Source organism: Hyla sarda, chromosome 2, assembly GCF_029499605.1.
Source record: "Hyla sarda isolate aHylSar1 chromosome 2, aHylSar1.hap1, whole genome shotgun sequence".
Taxonomy (NCBI): domain Eukaryota; kingdom Metazoa; phylum Chordata; class Amphibia; order Anura; family Hylidae; genus Hyla; species Hyla sarda.
The window spans coordinates 141,765,860-141,785,279 of NC_079190.1; the positions used below are offsets into that span (position 1 = coordinate 141,765,860).

The window sequence follows — 19,420 nt, forward strand, 5'->3', positions numbered from 1 at the left end:
GTATACTACAGAGGAAGTTGTATAGGTTATTTCTGTCTGACCACAGTGCTCTCTGCTGACACCTCTGTCCATGTCGGGAACTGTGCTGAGCAGGAGAGGTTTGCTATGGGGATTTGTTCCTTTACTGGACAGTTCCTGACATGGACAGAGGTGTCAGCGGAGATCACTGTGGTCAGACTAAAAAGAACTGTATAACTTCATCTGGAGCATACAGCAGCTGATAAATACAGAAAGGATTAAGATTTTTATATAGAAGTCATTTACAAATCTGTTTAACTTTTTGGCCTCAGTTGATTAGAATTTTTTTTTTTCCACCGAAGTTCCCCTTTAATCACCACTGGAAAGACACAGGCCCCTAAGGTAACTATAATGATCTATACCATTATGGCTTTTTTTCCAACCAGCCTTTGGCTGTCTGGGCATGTTGGGGGTTGTAGTTTTGCAACAGCTGGAGGCACCCTAGCTGGGAAACACTACATTAGGGTATTCTCATGTAGCAGATATGCTGCAGATTTATATGCAAAAAATCTACAGCGTAATACAATGACAGCAAAGTGGAAGAAATGTTTGCAAATCTTATCCACACACTGTAGAAAAAAATATGATCAGAATTTGGCCTGCAATGTGGACCTTAAATGGGCACTGTCAGATACAAAAACTTTTTATATGTTGTACAAAATTGTATTTCCTTTTTATAGAAATCATGGCTTTGTCCAAGCTGAAGCACAGGCATGAACAAAGTGAGGGTGGGCTAGTACTCCTCTGTGCTGATAGGACAGGTGAGAGCACAGAGGAGTCCTATCAGACAGGAGAGAGCACAGAGGAGTCCTATCAGACAGGAGAGAGCACAGAGGAGTCCTATCAGACAGGAGAGAGCACAGAGGAGTCCTATCAGACAGGAGAGAGCACAGAGGAGTCCTATCAGACAGGAGAGAGCACAGAGGAGTCCTATCAGACAGGAGAGAGCACAGAGGAGTCCTATCAGACAGGAGAGAGCACAGAGGAGTCCTATCAGACAGGAGAGAGCACAGAGGAGTCCTATCAGACAGGAGAGAGCACAGAGGAGTCCTATCAGACAGGAGAGAGCACAGAGGAGTCCTATCAGACAGGAGAGAGCACAGAGGAGTCCTATCAGACAGGAGAGAGCACAGAGGAGTCCTATCAGACAGGAGAGAGCACAGAGGAGTCCTATCAGACAGGAGAGAGCACAGAGGAGTCCTATCAGACAGGAGAGAGCACAGAGGAGTCCTATCAGACAGGAGAGAGCACAGAGGAGTCCTATCAGACAGGAGAGAGCACAGAGGAGTCCTATCAGACAGGAGAGAGCACAGAGGAGTCCTATCAGACAGGAGAGAGCACAGAGGAGTCCTATCAGACAGGAGAGAGCACAGAGGAGTCCTATCAGACAGGAGAGAGCACAGAGGAGTGCTATCAGACACGAGAGCACGGAGGAGTGCTATCAGACAGGAGAGAGCACGGAGGAGTGCTATCAGACACGAGGGAACACAGTGGAGTACTATCGGACAAGAGAGAGCACAGAGAAGTGCTATCAGACAGGAGAGAGCACAGTGGAGTGCCATCAGACAGGAGAGAGCACAGTGGAGTGCCATCAGACAGAAGAGAGCACAGTGGAGTTCTATCAGACAGGAGAGAGCACAAAGGAGTGCTATCAGACAAGAGAGAGCACAGAGGAGTACTAGAAGACAGGAGAGAGCACAGAGGAGTACTATCAGACAGGAGAGAGCACAAAGTAGTCCTACTTAATCACTTACTGGACTTTGTCCATGCCTGTGCTTCAGCTTGGACAAATCAATGATTTTATAAGCCATGATTTCTATGAAAAGGAAATAACATTTAGTTATGAAGTATATTAGAAAGGTTTAATGTTTTGCTGACATGTACAACATATAAAAAGTTTTTGAATCTGACAGTGCCCCCTAAAACACTTCATAACCCAGACAGTTTTGGCCTTCATAACCCAGACTGTCAAATCTGACATGTGTCTCTTTAAGTGGTAATAACTTTGAACTGCTTTTACCTGGCAAAGTGATTCAGAGACTGATTTTTCGAGACATATTGTACTTTTTATTAGTGGTAAACTTTTGTTGATACATGAAGCGATTTTTGTGAAAACTCTAAAATTTTCATTTCTCTATGTTTGAAACTCTCTACTTGTAAGATAAATAGTCATGTCAAATAAATGTAGTTATTAATCCACATCCACAACATGTCTACTTTATGTTGGCATCATTGGTTAAACATTCTTTTACTTTTTTACGACATTAGAAGGCTTATATTATTATGAGCATTTTTTCTAATTTTCCACAAAAGCTCAAAATCATTTTTTTATTTTTTTTGGGAACAAATACATTTTGAATATATGTGTGTGTGTATATGTGTATATACTTATTTATGTATTTATTTTACTTCTGTACAACAGCTCCCACTAGTGTCTAGTGCACAAAAGTAGTAACAGGTTTAGGGCACTAGGGGGAGTTGCTGCACAGAAGTAAAATAAATATATACTTACACACATTTATTTATTTTACTTCTGTACATTAGCTCCACCCTAGTGTCTAGTGCACAAAAGTTGCAGTAACAGGTTTAGGGCACTAGGGGGAGCTGTTGTACACACACACACACACACCGTGCTGCTCAGGATTTTTATGTGCAAAACGCTGCCATCAGCTAGTCAGATTTGACTAGCTGATAGGAGCGATCGGTGTGGGGGTGGTGGGGTGGGAGGAGAAGGGGGTGGATAAAACCCCTCTAGGTCCCGAGGCAAGATGGCTGGCTATTAGTGATAGCCACCATCATACCGGGCGCGGCGGGATGCCGTGAGTAGCGGCCAGTATCTGCATGACATACATGTACATCATAGGTTGGGAAAACCTTTCCCGTCATGATGTACATGTATGTCATGGGTCGGGAAGGGTTTAAGTCTACATTGTGTCAATTATTATTATTATTATTTTTTTTTATCTTTTGCGATGCATGGAGGGAAATCCATTGCAAAATCACAGCAAAATCTCATATAAAAGCTTTTTCGTCTGAGACTCATACACAGGGGACAAATCAGCTGCATGTGAACATACCCTTTACGTACCCTTATCCTTACCCTTGTAAACTGGTGTCTGTAGAACCTTTGTTCACATGTGTTAAGTGTAAAGAAATGGTTTGTCTTTCGGACAGAGTTATGAAGAAGAGAGGAGATGCCGCTCCGAGCTGGATACAAGATGTCAGAGGTTGACGCTGCAGCTGGCTGACACTAAAAAGCTCATTCACCAGGGCGACTTTAAGATAGAAAATTATGACAAAGTCAAAAGGTATAACTTATCATGTTATTATTATATTATTGTTATGATGATGTTATCATGTACTATTGTTTTGATAATCTTCCGTTTGCTGGCTTTTGAAGCATCATACAGTTGTTTTCCTAGGATACTTACTGAGCATGCAGTGCTTAAATTTTGTATCATCTAGTAAATAAGTTACAGATTTGTCTAAAGAGTGAGCTGATGAAGTCTAAGGCTGACTTTGGATTTCTGTTGCAGATCTGTAATTTGATTTGCAAGGGATCCACATGACTATTAGGCCCATTCATTGTGGCTAAACCGCTGGCTGTTCCGGTGGAATCTGCAAGAAGAAGTAACATGTTATGTCTCGCAGAGTTTTTTTTTTTTCCATGTCACAGACATGTGTTTGTAATCAGGTACCCATAAAACAAACACCTTATTCAGCAGATTTGAAAGGGATCTTGACGTGCAATCCGTGTTGGAATAGTCATTGAATCCTAAATGTGTAAATTTAAAGGGTAATTATAATTAGAGCTGGGCGGTATGACCAAATATGTGTATCACGTTTTTTTTGTAACTTATGGCGGTTCCACGGTATATAACGGTATTTCTTCCACACCCCCCCCCCCCCCCGCCAAATCATGTGACCCGTCAATGCTGAATACCAAAGTCCTAAAAAAATACACCATACACTCCCATGTGCCCCAATGGCACCCATAGGGGAGTGTGTACTAATCCTGTCAAGGACAGGGGAACTCCATAAATGAATGTATACAGAGAAATTGGAGTTATAACACCACCTTAAGTATAAACGTATAAATCTTTATTGAAAATGTTTTACATAAAAAACATATAGATGCAAAAAAGTGAAGTATTGCAATGGAAATCCAACACAAAGATATCTGGCGCAGAGTAAGAATAATACATACAAATGAGTACATAGAAATTGTCCACACCCTATATATAGCAATCTATGGAATAATACAGTTTAGCCACTGTGGGCTATCCATACAAATGCTGCATAATAATGTATCAAGATTAGCTAGTAATATAGCCCAGAACTGGTATATAGCCAGGTCTGAGAGTGCATAGTGAAATACAATGATATTGTGGACAACATGTCTAAGTATTCAGTAAGAGTCAATGTGTAACCTACCCCTGTGGGATAGCGAACTCTGCGACCGACCCCTACGATCGTTTCGGTTTCCCTTTTTCAAGAGGTACTCGTCAATGCTGTTGTGCTCCCCCCAATTAATTATCAGCCCAGCGGGGTACTACTCGCATATGTCTCCTCCTCTTTGTTGGGGGCCGCCGGCGCTGGAACTCTATACTGTACATCAGTGGTCTCCAACCTGCAGACCTCCAGATGTTGCAAAACTACAACTCTCAGCATGCTGGGAGTTGTAGTTTTGCAAAAGCTGGAGGCCCGCAGGTTTGAGACCACTGCTGTACGCTGTATCCCTATGCCCGGGCTGCAAAATATAAAGAAAATAAACTTTAACTTACCTACGTCGGCCTCACGCTGTTCCTTGGGACCGGAACGTCGGACAGCCGTCAGCCTATCACCGGCCGCAGCGATGTCCCGTCCCGGCCAGTGATAGGTTAAACGCACTGTTATATAAGAAGCTCCTTACATGATAGTGGGCTCAGCCTATCACTGGCCGGGGCGGGACATCGCTGCGGCCGGTGATAGGCTGACGGCTGTCTGACGTTCCCGTCCCCAGCTTAAGGCTGACGTAGGTAAGTTAAAGTTTATTTTTTTTAACCTTTTGCAGCCTGGGCATAGGGATACAGCGTACAGCAGTGGTCTCAAACCTGCGGACCTCCAGCTTTTGCAAAACCACAACTCCCAGCATGCCCGGACAGCCAACGGCTGTCCGGGCATGCTGGGAGTTGTAGTTTTGCAACATCTGGAGGTCCGCAGGTTGGAGACCACTGGCATACAGTATAGAGTTCCAGCGCCGGCGGCCCCCAACAAAGAGGAGAAGGGCAGTGCTTGCGGGTGACATATGTGAGAAGTACCCCGCTGGGCTGATCATTAATTGGGGGGAAGGGGAGCAGAACAGCGCTGGCGGGTAACATAGGATTAGTTCCCCGATGTGGGGACAGCGTAGTGCTGGGCTGATTCATTCAGCCCAACCGGTATTGCGGTATGGGGAAAAATTCATATTTCGGTATTCGGTATGAACCGCCCAGCCCTAATTATAATATTGTAGGTGGCAGCAGGATAAACATTCAAACTCCTGGCATAGACTTACATGGGACTTCTGGCTATTCCACATGCACACTTTAGAAAGTTGTCGGCAGTTTTAACTTGTATCCTGCTGCCGCAACAACATTACAGATGCTCCTTAATTCCAAAGGTACATTCACACGTGCGTATTTTCTGCGGACATGGATTTCTGCAAGTCACTCAGACAAATGGGACAGATTCAGAGATTTATGCAACGCATCTGATATGTGAATTCTCTGCACACATTCTCACTTTTGCTGCCACTAGCTTATTACTGCTGTATATGGTATCCATTGAGCTGAATTGGAGCAGTGTACTTCCTCGCCCCCTAGTGGTAGAAACTGGCAACTGAGGTTATTACAATGTTGGCTGAAAAGGGTAACATAGCTTTGTACTGCAGAAATGGTGCATATCACATTTAAGAAAGCATTTACAGTCAAAATTTTATGGACCATAACAGTCAGCAGAAGTAGTCTTTAAGTGTTAACAAATCACCTATAAGAGAGAAATTACATCCATTTAACAAAGGTGCACATCTATGCAGCAAGCAGTAGGATTTATATATGTGTGAAAGTGAATGTGTATCCTCAATAAGTATTCTTAAATCTTGTATTAATAAAATAATGTGCACATTACCTTGATGTTGGCCTGTGTTCCCTCCAAATAAAAAAATGTAGGATTCCTGTCATATCACTGCATCTGTAATTCTGATCAGATACATGCAATGTCTACCGAAGTGTGATACAAATACACGAGCAGCATACTGGAGGTGTTTAAAGGGGTATTACGGCGGAATTTCTTTTTTTTTTTTTAAATCAAGTGGTGCCAGGAAGTTAAACAGATTTGGAAGTTACTTCTATTTAAAAATCTTAATCCTTCCAGTACTTATCAGCTGCTATATGCTCCACAGGAAGTACTTTTTGAATTTCCTTTGTCCGACCACAGTTCTCTCTGCTGACACCTCTGTCCATTTTAGGAACTGTCCAGAGTAGGAGCAAATCCCCATAGCAAACCTATCCTGTGCTGGACAGTTCCTAAAATGGACAAAGGTGTCAGCAGAGAGCACTGTGGTCAGAGAGAAAGGAAATTCAATAATAGAAGTCATTTACAAATCTGTTTAACTTTCTGGCACCAGTTGATTTAACAAAAAAAATGTTTTCCAGCAGAGCACCCCTTTAATAAATACATGAGATAAGAGATGATTGATGACAATTGTATTAGGCAAAGCATTTGTCTTGTAGTTTATTATCTTTTATGTTTATCTTGCAACAGCGAACGAGATTCACTTGAACGAGAATTATTAGAACTCCGGAGAAAGTTTGAAATACTGGAGGCTACAAATAAGACACAATCGAAGGAAAGAAATGATTTAGCTCAGGAGGTAAGTAGGGAACAAAATATATTAGAATATAGACAGGAATAACAAAAGGACTGTTCAGCCAACCACTACACTACCCCTGGCTGCATATTTATCACTATTTCTAAAGGTTTCACACAAAATTGCTTATAATATATTAACTTCCAGTAAAGCCCCTAGTAGGCAGTATTTAGTGCAAACAGTGGTCAGTGGTCTCACAGGTCAGGGTACTGGTTGTTTTATTTTCTTCATTGAGGGTTTTGTTTTTTTAATTAGAAACTGCACTCTTATACAATCATTAGAATTATAGGCTATGTACAATAAACTCATCACATTAAGACTGTATATGTAAAGTCAAGCATAAAGATGATTGTAAATGTGCCTAGGCCGGTTGTGACAAGCTCCCACTCAATTATATTTGGTAGGAATGCCCTAAAGTTTGGCATACTTTAGGATTACATTCCCTGGCTTCCTACAATCTGTAACCAAAATCAGTTTATGGAAATAAGCACAAGATGCCTGACTGTGCAAACTCTGTTCTGGATATCCATGAATGACCAAAATTCATGTCGTATGATTCTTGCTGCCAAGATAGCAGTAAGCTTATCAAAGAATACATGCACTTTGGCTTCAATCATGCGAAACGCCATCCAACATGTTTAGTAACTTTAGTCACGTGGTTAGTGACTGTCAATCCTAAAGGATTCTGTCCTCCAGACAAGACGTCCTAAATCTTTATGCCGTGCACTTGTATTTCCTTAGCAGCTCTGAAGTGCCTTTAGGGGTTAACTCTTATGAGTGACACTTGCATCCTTCTCACAGAGGTAGTGTGCTTTGTAAATATAGGAGGTCATAGCTAAAGTTTACAGTCCTCATACACATTTGAGAAACATCAAAATGTCAGCCGAACCCAAACATCTAAATAGGACCAGCAAATTAGGGGCCTCCTGACTTTCCTTAAAGGGGTACTCCGCCACTAGACATCTTATCCCCTATCCAAAGGATAGGGGATAAGATGTCTGATCGCTGGGGTCCCGCCGCTGGTGACCCCCGCGATCTCCTTGCTGCACCCGGGTGTACGTTTAGAGCGTTTGGTGCAGTACCCCTTTAATAGGTGACGTTGGAGGAGAGAAGGAACGGGCATATTGAATTTCAACCCCAATCCTTTTATCCTCCCTGGAGCTAAGCCCACTCGCTGCTTTATGAGGAATAAGGGCTGCAATATTTGGGTGGTATAGAAATGTGTTTTAATGGAAATACAGCCGCATAGTTTCTGCTTTTGTTTGAATGCCTTTATGCATGATTTTGGGACACATTGGTTACCTTACCACTGGGAATGCCTCGGTTGAGAAAATATTTTGGAAATAAATTAGAAGCCAACAATAAGAAAGAAATACTTCCTTGTGTGGTTAGTGCTGCTTTAAAGGCAGGCCACTCTCCCAGATAAACTGAATGCAGCGTGACTAATAACAGTGTATGTTTAAAGTATTAGGCCGTAAATATCAATCAAATCAATGTCCCGAACGTCTGTACTTTCCAGTTATCGATTCTGACATTTTGCTTATGATGACTTACTTATTTGTTTTACATCAATATCGTTTTTTTTTTTTTTTTCATGGATGACTATTTTTAGATCTCAGATCCTAAAGAGTTAGCATTCAAGGTGTGTTCCAGTCTTATGTAAATAATGAATCATTGTATCTTGCAAAGTTCTGCACATTTCTAATATGCTTTTTGTTTCAATTCTTCACCACCATCAAGATCTGCTTGCTATGAATAAATGAAAAAAATACTCAGAGGTTAAAAATGTTTTTATTTTTTTTATTTACTGTTTTCACATATAAGTAATGGCTGTCCTCGGCATTTAACAGCATAACACATTCAGAGGAATAAATACACAAAATTGGTGAATGTGAATTTAGTGTTTCTACTACACGTAGAGCAGGAAAGACTAGACAAGACATTGTGGGGGTCCCCAGCTACAGGACCCCTGTGATCATACATCTTATCCCCTATCCTTTTTTATAGTGGATAAGATGTATAAAGCTGGACTACCCCTTTAAAGGGGTACTCCACTGGAAAAAAAATTTTTTAAATCAACTGGTGCCAGAAAGTTAAACAGAATCTTAATCCTTCCGGTACTTATCAGCTGCTGTATATTACAGAGGAAGTTCTTTTTTTTTTTTTTTTTTTTTTTTTTTTTTCTGTCTGACCACAGTGCTCTCTGCTGACACCTCTGTCCATTTTAGGAACTGTCCAGAGCAGGAGAGGTTTGCTATGGGAATTTGCTTGTACTCTGGACAGTTCCTAAAAAGGACAGAGGTGTCAGCAGAGAGCACTGTGATCAGACAGAAAAGAACTTCAAAAAGAAAAGAACTTCCCGTGGAGCATGGAGCAGCTGATAACTACTGGAAGGATTAAGATTTTTTAATAGACATAATTTACAAATCTGTTTAACTTTCTGGCACCAGTTGATTTTTTTTTTCCAGTGGAGTACCCCTTTAAAGGGGTATTCCGGCTTTATACATCTTATCCACTATAAAAAAAATAATGGATAGGGGATAAGTTGTATGATCACAGGGGTCCCGCCGCTGGGGACCCCCACGATCTCTGTGCAGCCCCCGGCATTCTGTGCCCGATGCTGCCTCCGAGACGGGGATGTGATGTCATGGCTCTTCTTTTGGATTAATGCACAATATGACAGAACTCCACCGTTCTGCCGTAGGGTGTAATACCACAGCTCGGGCATCCAGGTCATTATTCTGCATCCATTTATACAATCTTTATGAATAAATTGTGTACAATTCTTCAGTAAATTTATGCTGCAGCACATGGCTTGTGTCAGCTTCTGATGATGATTTCAGAGAGAGATTCTTAGAATTTTTTTTTTTATCAAATGAGTTTAATTCCCATAAGAAAATAAAGTAGCAATGCCCATGTGGTATATAAGTCAGCATATTTAGTCCAAAACACATAAAAGGTGTAAATATTTTAATTATACTTTTTCTTTGTGTCAATTTCACTTACTGATCAAAATCCAGAGTCCTCCTCCCCTTTACTTTTTTATATAGGCTTCGGTCTAAAATAAAATGATAGAGTGTAGACAACCTCTATGTGTGAAATGATTGTGTCTCTGCCGGTAGGTGAGTAGATCTGTTCACATTGTAAACTACTGGGACGCCATGCTCCTTTATAATGAACTGTAATATTTTATTACTTATTTAACACAAATAAGTGCACAGTAAAATGTCTGCACTTTAGCCAGCTCCATATAAATATATATATATATATATATATATATATATATATATATATACACACACACTTACTCTTGGCCAGTCTACTTTTTTTCAGTTTAATAATTGTGTTTTTGTCACAGGATCAGCTCTCAAGACAAACCAGTAATGCAGCTTATCCTTGTGTTTAACCCTTTCAGGGAAAAGGGTCCTTATTGTGTTTGAAAATAATGCATTCTATAGTTGTGGGACATATAGACCTTCCTTATGCCATATACAGTGGTCCGTCAAGTTACAATATTAATTGGTTCCAGGACGACCATTGTATGTTGAAACCATTGTATGTTGAGACCAGAACTCTATGGAAACCTGGTAATTGGTTCTGAAGCCACCAAAATGTCATCCAAAAATAGGAAAAAAGTGAGGATTACAGAAAACTAAGTAGATAACTAATATATATAAAGCAAATCCTTACATATAAAATTAAGGCTGGGTTCACACCACATTTTTCACATACGGTAACCGTATACGGTTTTCCGCAAAAAAACGTATCCGACCGTATTCGAAACCGTATGCATAGAGAATGCATTGTAAACCGTATTCCAAATGTTGTGTACGGTTGCATCCGTTTTGCCTCGGATACGGTTTTGCCGATTTTTCAACCGTAGGCAAAAACGCTGTCGACCACGTTTTTGCCTCCGATTGGAAAACCGTATGCGAACCGTATGCGGTTCTTTTAACATTGTTGTCTATGAGAACCGTACACAGAATTTCAGAATACGGCTGCACACGGTTTTTCTAATCCGTTTTTGGAGTTCACACATGCGCAGATTGGAATTTCAATAGCACAATAGTAACTTTATTAAATTGCTGGAAAACGAATTCCAACAAAATAGCAAAACCGTTGGCAAAAACTGATGCAAACGGATAGAACCGTACGGGGAAAAACCGTATACGTTTTAATTTGGAGTCATACGGTTGTATAAGGTTGCATACGGTTTTTGCCATACGTTTTTTAGCGGAAAACCGTATACGGTAACCGTATTTGAAAAACGTGGTGTGAACCCAGCCTAAGAAAGATCTGCTGGGAGCTGTAAATTACTGTCTATTTCAGTATTTCCCAATCAGGGTGGCCCCAGCTGTTGCAAAACTACAACACCCAGCATGCCCGGACAGCCTTCGGCTGTCTGGGCATGCTGGGAGTTGTAGTTTTACAACAGCTGGAGGCCCCCTCTTTGGGAAACACTGGTCTATGTAGAGCGCAGGAGCTAATTCAGGGTCCTATACAGTACACGCAATGTCCTAATAAAGTAACATGGAGCCGCCCTCACCTGAAGTCCAAAGGAGCAGCCAACCGTGGCATAGGTTAAAAGTAGTACAGAACATGTAATACCTCCCTGTACTGTAGGGCGCGCTACCAGACAGCCAGTCAGTGCATACGCTTTAGGAATACAGGGGGTTTTTACCAGTGAATGTCCATTCTGATTGGTCGCTTCTTTCAGCCATTGACATGTTTCACAAATCTGGACTGTCTGTACATTGTATGTTGAGTCTGGTTTCAAGTTACAATGATCCAGAAAAGACCATTGTATGTTGAAACTATTGTATGTTGAGGCCATTGTAAGTTGAGGCATCACTGTATTAGTTTGTTGCCATAACATAAAGAAAAATAGGCAAAAAGAAAAAAGAAATTGAACTTCTCTTTGTTTTCCCCTGGTAGAGTAATATAGATTGTTTATTGCATTATAGCATAGCATAACACAGGAAAAAGATCCCTAGTAATGATGTTTAGCATGTCTTCAGATTAGTGGGTGTCCCACCTGCTGGCACTCCCATGGATCAGCTAATTGGCTCTGGCAAACACCACTTGGTACATTTTGCATTGGCTGTGCCCGGTATTGCAGCTCTCTACAGCTCGGTACCCGTTATGTTATCAAGACTGGGCTGCAATGCCAGACACACAAGGAAGGGGACAAAGCACTTATCGAAGCCCTGCAGCCTCTTTAATCTGCTGATCAGTGGTGCCTGGGGTCGGACCTCCACCAATCTGATGTTGATGGCACAGTATATCCTGAGCACAGGCCATCGGTCTTATAAGCCTGGATTACCCTATTAAGTAATAAGGATTGGAAGGGGTTTATTCAGACTCTCTTGGAAGTCTAGCAGTGAAAGCAGCCTTAGGTCCCAAGCACACTATGGAATTTTTGCCTGGAGTTAGATTCTGTGTGCAACAGGCCCCAGCTGGAATGAATAAGTGCTATGAACGCATGGACATGTGACGTCCCCATTCATGGCAGTGCAGTTCCGTGCAAAATTTAGCCAAAAGGCGGAACATGTTCATTGTTTTGGCATGGAGCCTGGATTTGGAATTCCTCCTTGGAAATTCCACACCGTGTACATTGCAGCAGAACCCCATTGAAGGCTGCTGCATCATAATCTCCACCAGAAATTTTTCAGGTGGGCCCTTACATTTCCAAAAATTATTTCCCCTAGAAGTTATGGAAATGCACATTCCGCTAAGGCTTATTGGTCATAGTCCCAGCTGCCAGATCCCTTTATAATGTAAATATTCTAAAAATCCTGACTGACCTTCCATAAAATCTGCCTGCTGGAGCATACTTTACTTCTGTGTCTATATGTGAATCTGCTTGTAGCTCACAAGGAATGCTTTGTGTGTAGAAAGATATTGCTACTGGACAGGAAGAGATGGTGTCAAAGGTTAGATGCTTAACCCCTTAATGATGTAGGACATCCTGTTCCGGCTCCCGATATGTGAAGCATGCTCATACCTGGCATGTCCAGGTTGCTATCAGCCCTGCGGCTAATACCGGACATTGCCGATCAGCCTGATGTTCAGTATTAACCCTTTAGACGCCGTGATCAAAGTTGATCGTGGCATCTAAAATGGGAGAAAACGGTTGCCGGTTAGCTCAGTGGGTTGTTCGGGACTGCCACGATTTCAACGCGATTCAAACTATGTAAATAAAAGTAAATATGTGGTATCGCCGTCTGCGTAAATGTCCAAACTATAAAAATATAATGTTAATTAAACCGCACGGTCAATGGCGTACAAAAATTCCAAAGTCCAAAATAGCGTATTTTTGGTCACTTTGTATACCCTAAAAAATGTATAAAAAGCGATCAAAAAGTCCCATCAAAACAAAAATGGTACCAATAAAAACTTCAGATCACAGTGCAAAAAAATTAGCCCTCATACATCCCTGTATTTGGAAAAATTAAAAAGTTATAGGGGTCAGAAGATGACAATTTTACACATACTAATGTATTCTCCATGAAGTAACAAATCTAAAACATATTTTCTTATAACTTTGTGTTGTCCCATTTATCTGTTATTCTTAGTAGAAATATATAACTAAACAGCCAACTGGGTGTTACCTATTGAATACACTCTCTGACACTATCCAGTCCAAGCTGTCAGTGTCAAACACACTCCCTACTGGTAACACCCACTTGGCTATTTAGTCATACATTTCTTGTATGACTAAACAGATGAATGGACAACACAGAGCTAGAAGAAAATATGTTCCAGAATTGTGATTACATGGAGAATGGGATGAAATTGAAATTGGGATTGGGATTTACTTAAACAGACAGGTCACAAGTCTTTTTTTCAAATAGATAATACAGTATTTGTGTTTTGTTGAGAAGTGGACTGATACTACACAGATCTGCTTGTACCCATTTAAAGGAAACCTGTTGCCTATTTTGTGCTGCCTTCATTTAGAGCTGCATGCAGTAGTGAGAACCAGTGTATTGTAATTCTGTGGTGCAATTCTTTTCGTTGAAGATGGGTCCTATAGAGATGTAAGGGGAAGGTCCGTTTTATAAGCCTCAGCGCTATAGAGAGTGGAGCAGCTGGAAGCGGGGAGAGAAGCTCTCCATTTTGAAAACAGAACATATTTACGGAAATGACTATTGTGCACAGTTCATCATAGTAGTAATTTGTGGGGAAAAAAACTCTGTAGAGTGACCCTTTAAGTTTAATGATGGGAGTGAATATCAGGTGATGGGCGGGATGATATAGTCATGGGCTAATACACACCACTCCAATGTAATACATTTACAGCCCCTGACTGTATAATCCCACCCTTCACCTGATATTCATTCACTGATTTGTCAGACAAACTATAAACCCTCATATGTCAGGAACGGACGGGTGTATTGAGAAACTAAACATGTACGTAATAAGACTAAGGGTGGGTTCACACTACGTTTTAAGCATACGGTCACTGGCATCTCATTCATTCGAATGAGCCAACCGGAGTCACTATCTGACTCTGGTCGGCTCAATCAAAAGAATGTGATGTGGTTCGGGTCCGGCTAGAGTACGGGAGCGCCCGGTTTTCACTCCCCCCAGCGTCTGACAGTATTAGTAGATGGGTATTTCCACAATAATTGTGTACGCTTGTGTATATGACGATCCAACACTTTGTCACGTTTCCTGGTGTTTGATCACAGGGTTGCGAGTTCCAAAGTTTTATAGGCAAATTGTTTTAAACTCTTGCAAACTTGTTGGGACATTAATGACTTTGTGTCTTCCGCATATAACAATGAATTATTGTGCAGTACAACTGGGAACACATTGTTTGAGGACGTGTTAGTAACTATTACTGTGGTTTTTGTTTATATTTGTGCACTTGAAATAGTCCTGAATATTTCTAAATTATTCCTTCTTCCAGCTCTCTGATACTAACCTGATAGTTCAATGTGATATTCAATTTTTTTTTTATTTACTTATTTATTTTTATTATTATTCTGCCTCATGATACATGAGGTAGAAGTGTAGGTGTTACATGAAGATACTGCAGTTATCTTTGGATGTGTGGGAATTGTAATAATTATGTGTAAATGGGCCCTTGTAGACAAGAGATTTTATCCTGGCATCAAAGGCCCAAATGATCTGTATAAAGTTTATTCAGCAGAAAATCGCTCAGACAATTCATCCCTGCCTAAAAGGACGTTCTTACATCTGGCACTATTGTCTACTGCTGCCATGTGCAATCCTTAAAGGGGTACTCCGGTGGAAAACTTTTTTTTTTTAAATCAACTGATGCCAGAAAGTAAAACAGATTTGTAAATGACTTATTTAAAAATTTCTTAATCCTTCCACTACTTATTAGCGGCTGCATACTACAGAGGAAATTCTTTCTTTCTTTTTTTATTTCTTTTACGTCTGACCACAGAGCTCTCTGCTGACACCTCTGTCCATGTCAGGAACTGTCCAGAACAGGAGAAAATCCCCATAGCAAACATATACTGCTCTGGACAGTTCTTAAAATGGACAGAGGTGTCAGCAGAGAGCACTGTGGTCGTGACAAAAAAAAAAAATCCCAAAAGAAAAGAATTTCCTCTGTAGTATACAGCTGCTAATAAGTACTGGAAGGATTAAGACTTTTTAATAGAAGTATTTTACAAATCTGTTTAGCTTTCTGGCACCAGTTAATTGAAAAAAAAAAAGTTTTCCACCGGAGTACCCCTTTAACTGCAGGCGGCACTGGACTTGTCACTTTAAAGAGAAAGTGGCAAGTCCGGGTGCCACCTGCAGTAAAGGGCGCACAAGGCTGCCACAACCAAAAGTGCCACATGTAGGAGCGTCTTAATGTAGGCCAACTTTGATGACACCAGCTAACTATCTAATCTTTATATGGCTGTCCACACTTTGCTCCATTTTTCTCAAAACACCTGCCACTGGAGAAATCGCGTTAAATTTCGACACATCTGAGCCTTTGTTCTCATATGAAGAAAGAGGTGTCTGGCAGTGACTTATTTCAAGCTCCCTTTTGAGAACACATTTGGAAAAGGGGGGGGGGGGGGTGTTATCAGGAAGAATAGCTTATCAGGCAGATGATCATTTGTTCAGCAGCTGTTTAAGGGTTACTGTACCTGCTTCTTATATACTTCTTATATACTGTATACATTTGCATTATCCGTCATTTATAAAATTTGAATGTTAAGTCACTGTAGAAAGTTTATGGCTCCGGGTTTTTATGAAAGAATAAATCTGCTGTTATTTCTCTTGATAGTTTGATAGTTTGCACAGTGATGCAGCTCATTTTAGTGTGATGCATTTCTGTCTGAACAGGTCAGCACACTGCGACAGTCTGTTTCCCTGCTGCAAAAAGATAAAGAATTCTTAAACCGACAGAACATGGAACTGAATGTTCGCTGTGCCCATGAAGAGGACCGCTTGGAGAGACTTCAAAGCCAGCTGGAAGATGCTAAAAAAGCTAGAGAAGATCTGTATGAAAAATATGTAGCTTCTAGGTTAGTTTTCTAGAATTTCAGACACTTGTGGGTAATGTGTCATCAGGAAATTACCTATTGTTTCAATCTAGTTTTTATTTAAGATTTGCTCGTGATGTGTTTTCTAACTTTCCATTTTACTATCTATATTTTAAACTAATCCTAAAATCTTCCAGTGTCCTTGCTCACAGATTATCCTCCCTTCCCTGTAGAATGCCCTCTAAAAGGTCAGAGAGAATGCCCATTAACATCTCTAATGCAGTTAAAAACAGCTCTGGCAAGATGACCGCCCCCATAATATTGTTCAAAAACAGGTTTGATGATGATTCAGTATTTGCTTCTAATCTAGTCACCGGCGGTGACTACAGCTCTGATGTCCACTCATGGCGGCTCAGGTGAGGAGACCGAGAATGCAGGCGGCGGCAGGAAGGGTGGTTGTATATGTATGGTGTGAGTGTATGTGTGTATGTAATGTATGATGGGGGGCAGGTGTATGTATGATGTGTGCATATGTATGGTGTATATCAGTGTTTCCCAACCAGGGTGCCTCCAGCTGTTGCAAAACTACAACTCCCAGCATGCCCTGGGCATGCTTGGAGTTGTAGTTTTGCAACAGCTGGAGGCACCCTGGTTGGGAAACACTGGTGTATATGTATGGTGTGAGTGTATGTGTGATGTGTGTATGATGTCTGTCTGTGTGATGTGTATGTAATGTATGATGTGTGTATGATGTCTAAGTGTGATGTGTGTGTGTATGTGATGTATGATGTGGGGGGGCAGTGGCGGGTGTATGTATGATGTGTGCATATGTATGGTGTATATGTATGGTGTGAGTGTATGTGTGTATGTAATGTATGATGTGGGGGGGGGGGCAGTGGCGGGGGGTGTGTGTGTATGATATGGGGGCAGTGGCTGGTGCATGTATGATATGTGTATGCATGAATGTTTTGTATAGGAGCAGACTGTCACATCGGGTATTAGGGCAGTTGTGCCATCTAATTTTATTTATTTTTAGTAGCACCCGCACTAAATTGCACCCCCAGAATCCCGCCCCCTTCATACTTACCCGCCAACCAAGAGCCCCGCGGATGCACACAAACACGCCCGAACCAAAACTACAACTCCCAGCATGTTGGACCATAACCTAAACTGTAGAACTATAAAGTGTAACATGCTGGGAGTTGTAGTTTTGGTTCAGGTCAGATGCAGAGCTATAGGCTGCATCTGGGCATGCTGGGAGTTGTAGTTACTAACTGTAATTCCCAGTATTCCTTGACACATCCTATGGCTCTGCAGCTGACACAAGCCAAAACTACAACTCCCAGCATGTTACACAATAACCTTAACTGTACTACTATACAGTGCAACATGCTTCAACACCCACACAACCATAGGCTGCATCAGGGCATGCTGGGAGTTGTAGTTATCTACTAACTAAATGCAACTTCCAGCATTTTCTGACACAAAATGCAGCACATAAACTGGAGAAGCAGAACACCCCCCAGTAACACATAAGTCCCTATTGAGACTGAAAACTAGTGATTAAAATATTAAGTGCGTATTTATGTGAATAAGCCCCTTTCCTAATAAAAGTTTCCAATTTTCTTTAAATAAAAATAATGTACAAAAATAAACATAAGTGGTATCGCTGCATGTGGAAATGTCCAGGCTATTAAAATATAATGTTAATTAAACCGTACGGTGAACGGTGTAAATGTAAAAAATAGTCCAGAATTGTTCATTTTTGGTCACTTCATATGAGAAATTTTTTATAAGGTGATCAAAAAGTTACATCTGGACTTTTCTGGGCTTGGGTGTAAGAGGAGCTACAGCTCTCCCTCCGCTAATACCCTGGCATGCTGTGATCGCCTATTAAACCATTAGATCACCACTGTCAGCAGTGTCTAAAGGATCTTATATCCATCCCTGGTGGTCTAGTGGGGGGGGATCAGACTATTTTGGTTGAAATTATTTCATCTACCAGGACAAGTGGATTTTCTTGAGGGACAAGTAGATTGTGTTCTGCTTTAGTCCCTTGGACAAGTAGTTTTTTTTTTTTATTTCCACACCCCTGAGGTGTCCATCCAGTTTCTGAAGTCACCATTCGATTCCCATAGCATTTTACTGTGCACCCAGAGTTAAAGGTGTTATCTACCTTCTAATAAAAAATTAAAATGTAAGTCCCCAAATTAATTAAAATAACAAACTGTTTCTTAAAGGAGTACTCTGGTTAAGGAAAATGTATCCTTTATCCAAAGGATAGGGGATAAGTGTCTGATCGCAGGGTGTCCTCTGTCCGACACACATGAGCAGTGTACTGCTTTGAATAGAGGATATATTTTCCAAAACTGTAGTACCCCTTTAATTTACAAATCTGTTTAACTTTATGGCACCAGTTGATTTATAAGAAAATGTTTTCCAGTGGAGTACCTCTTTAAAACCGTAGGGCCAGAGGCAGAATAGAGGATCATTGTGGGAACAGAGGGGGAGGTAAGTAACAGTTTATTATTTTAATTTGCTTTGGGCCTTAAAATTTTAGCATTTGAAAGGTTTTTAAAACAATGTATAAGTCAAAGTATATGTGTTTGTCTATAAATCCTGAACAGCTGTACAATGCTTTGATGTACAAGGGTAGGGTCACACATAATGGATCTACAGCGTATTTTACGATACGGATCCGCCGGTGACCCGACCCTATAATGTGCCTACAGTTGTCCCTCCCCTTTGTGCTGGTCGCAGCGGCAGTCCTCCACTACGAGCAGCCACACATGGACCTCGCTCATCCCTGTGTGGCTGCTCATAGTGTCGGATTGCAGCTGCAAGCAGCATATGGGGGTTGGAAACAGCTGGAGGCACACTATAGGGTTGGGTCACCAGCGGTTCCGCAGCGTAATATAAGCTGCGGATCCTTTATGTGTGACCCTACCCTAAAACTATATTTTACATATATCATAGAAATACTTTTTATTCCTTATCTGCAGAGACCATTATAGAGCAGAATATGAAAGCAAACTGCGTGATGAACTGGAACAAA

The 19,420-nt window shown here is 41.1% G+C and overlaps 1 protein-coding gene across 2 annotated transcripts in view; it reads left to right on the plus strand.

Annotated features, from left to right (window-relative positions):
- The window catches only part of PIBF1 (progesterone immunomodulatory binding factor 1), a 233,321-nt gene that overhangs the window by 41,577 nt on the left and 172,324 nt on the right, over positions 1 to 19,420 (plus strand). For both annotated transcript variants that reach the window (XM_056555507.1, XM_056555506.1), the window contains exons 6-9: positions 3,193 to 3,326; positions 6,802 to 6,910; positions 16,226 to 16,407; positions 19,368 to 19,420. The exon at positions 19,368 to 19,420 is cut by the window's right edge and continues 73 nt beyond it. In XM_056555507.1, the coding sequence (XP_056411482.1) occupies positions 3,193 to 3,326; positions 6,802 to 6,910; positions 16,226 to 16,407; positions 19,368 to 19,420 (478 nt within the window). The remainder of the gene's footprint in view (positions 1 to 3,192; positions 3,327 to 6,801; positions 6,911 to 16,225; positions 16,408 to 19,367) is intronic.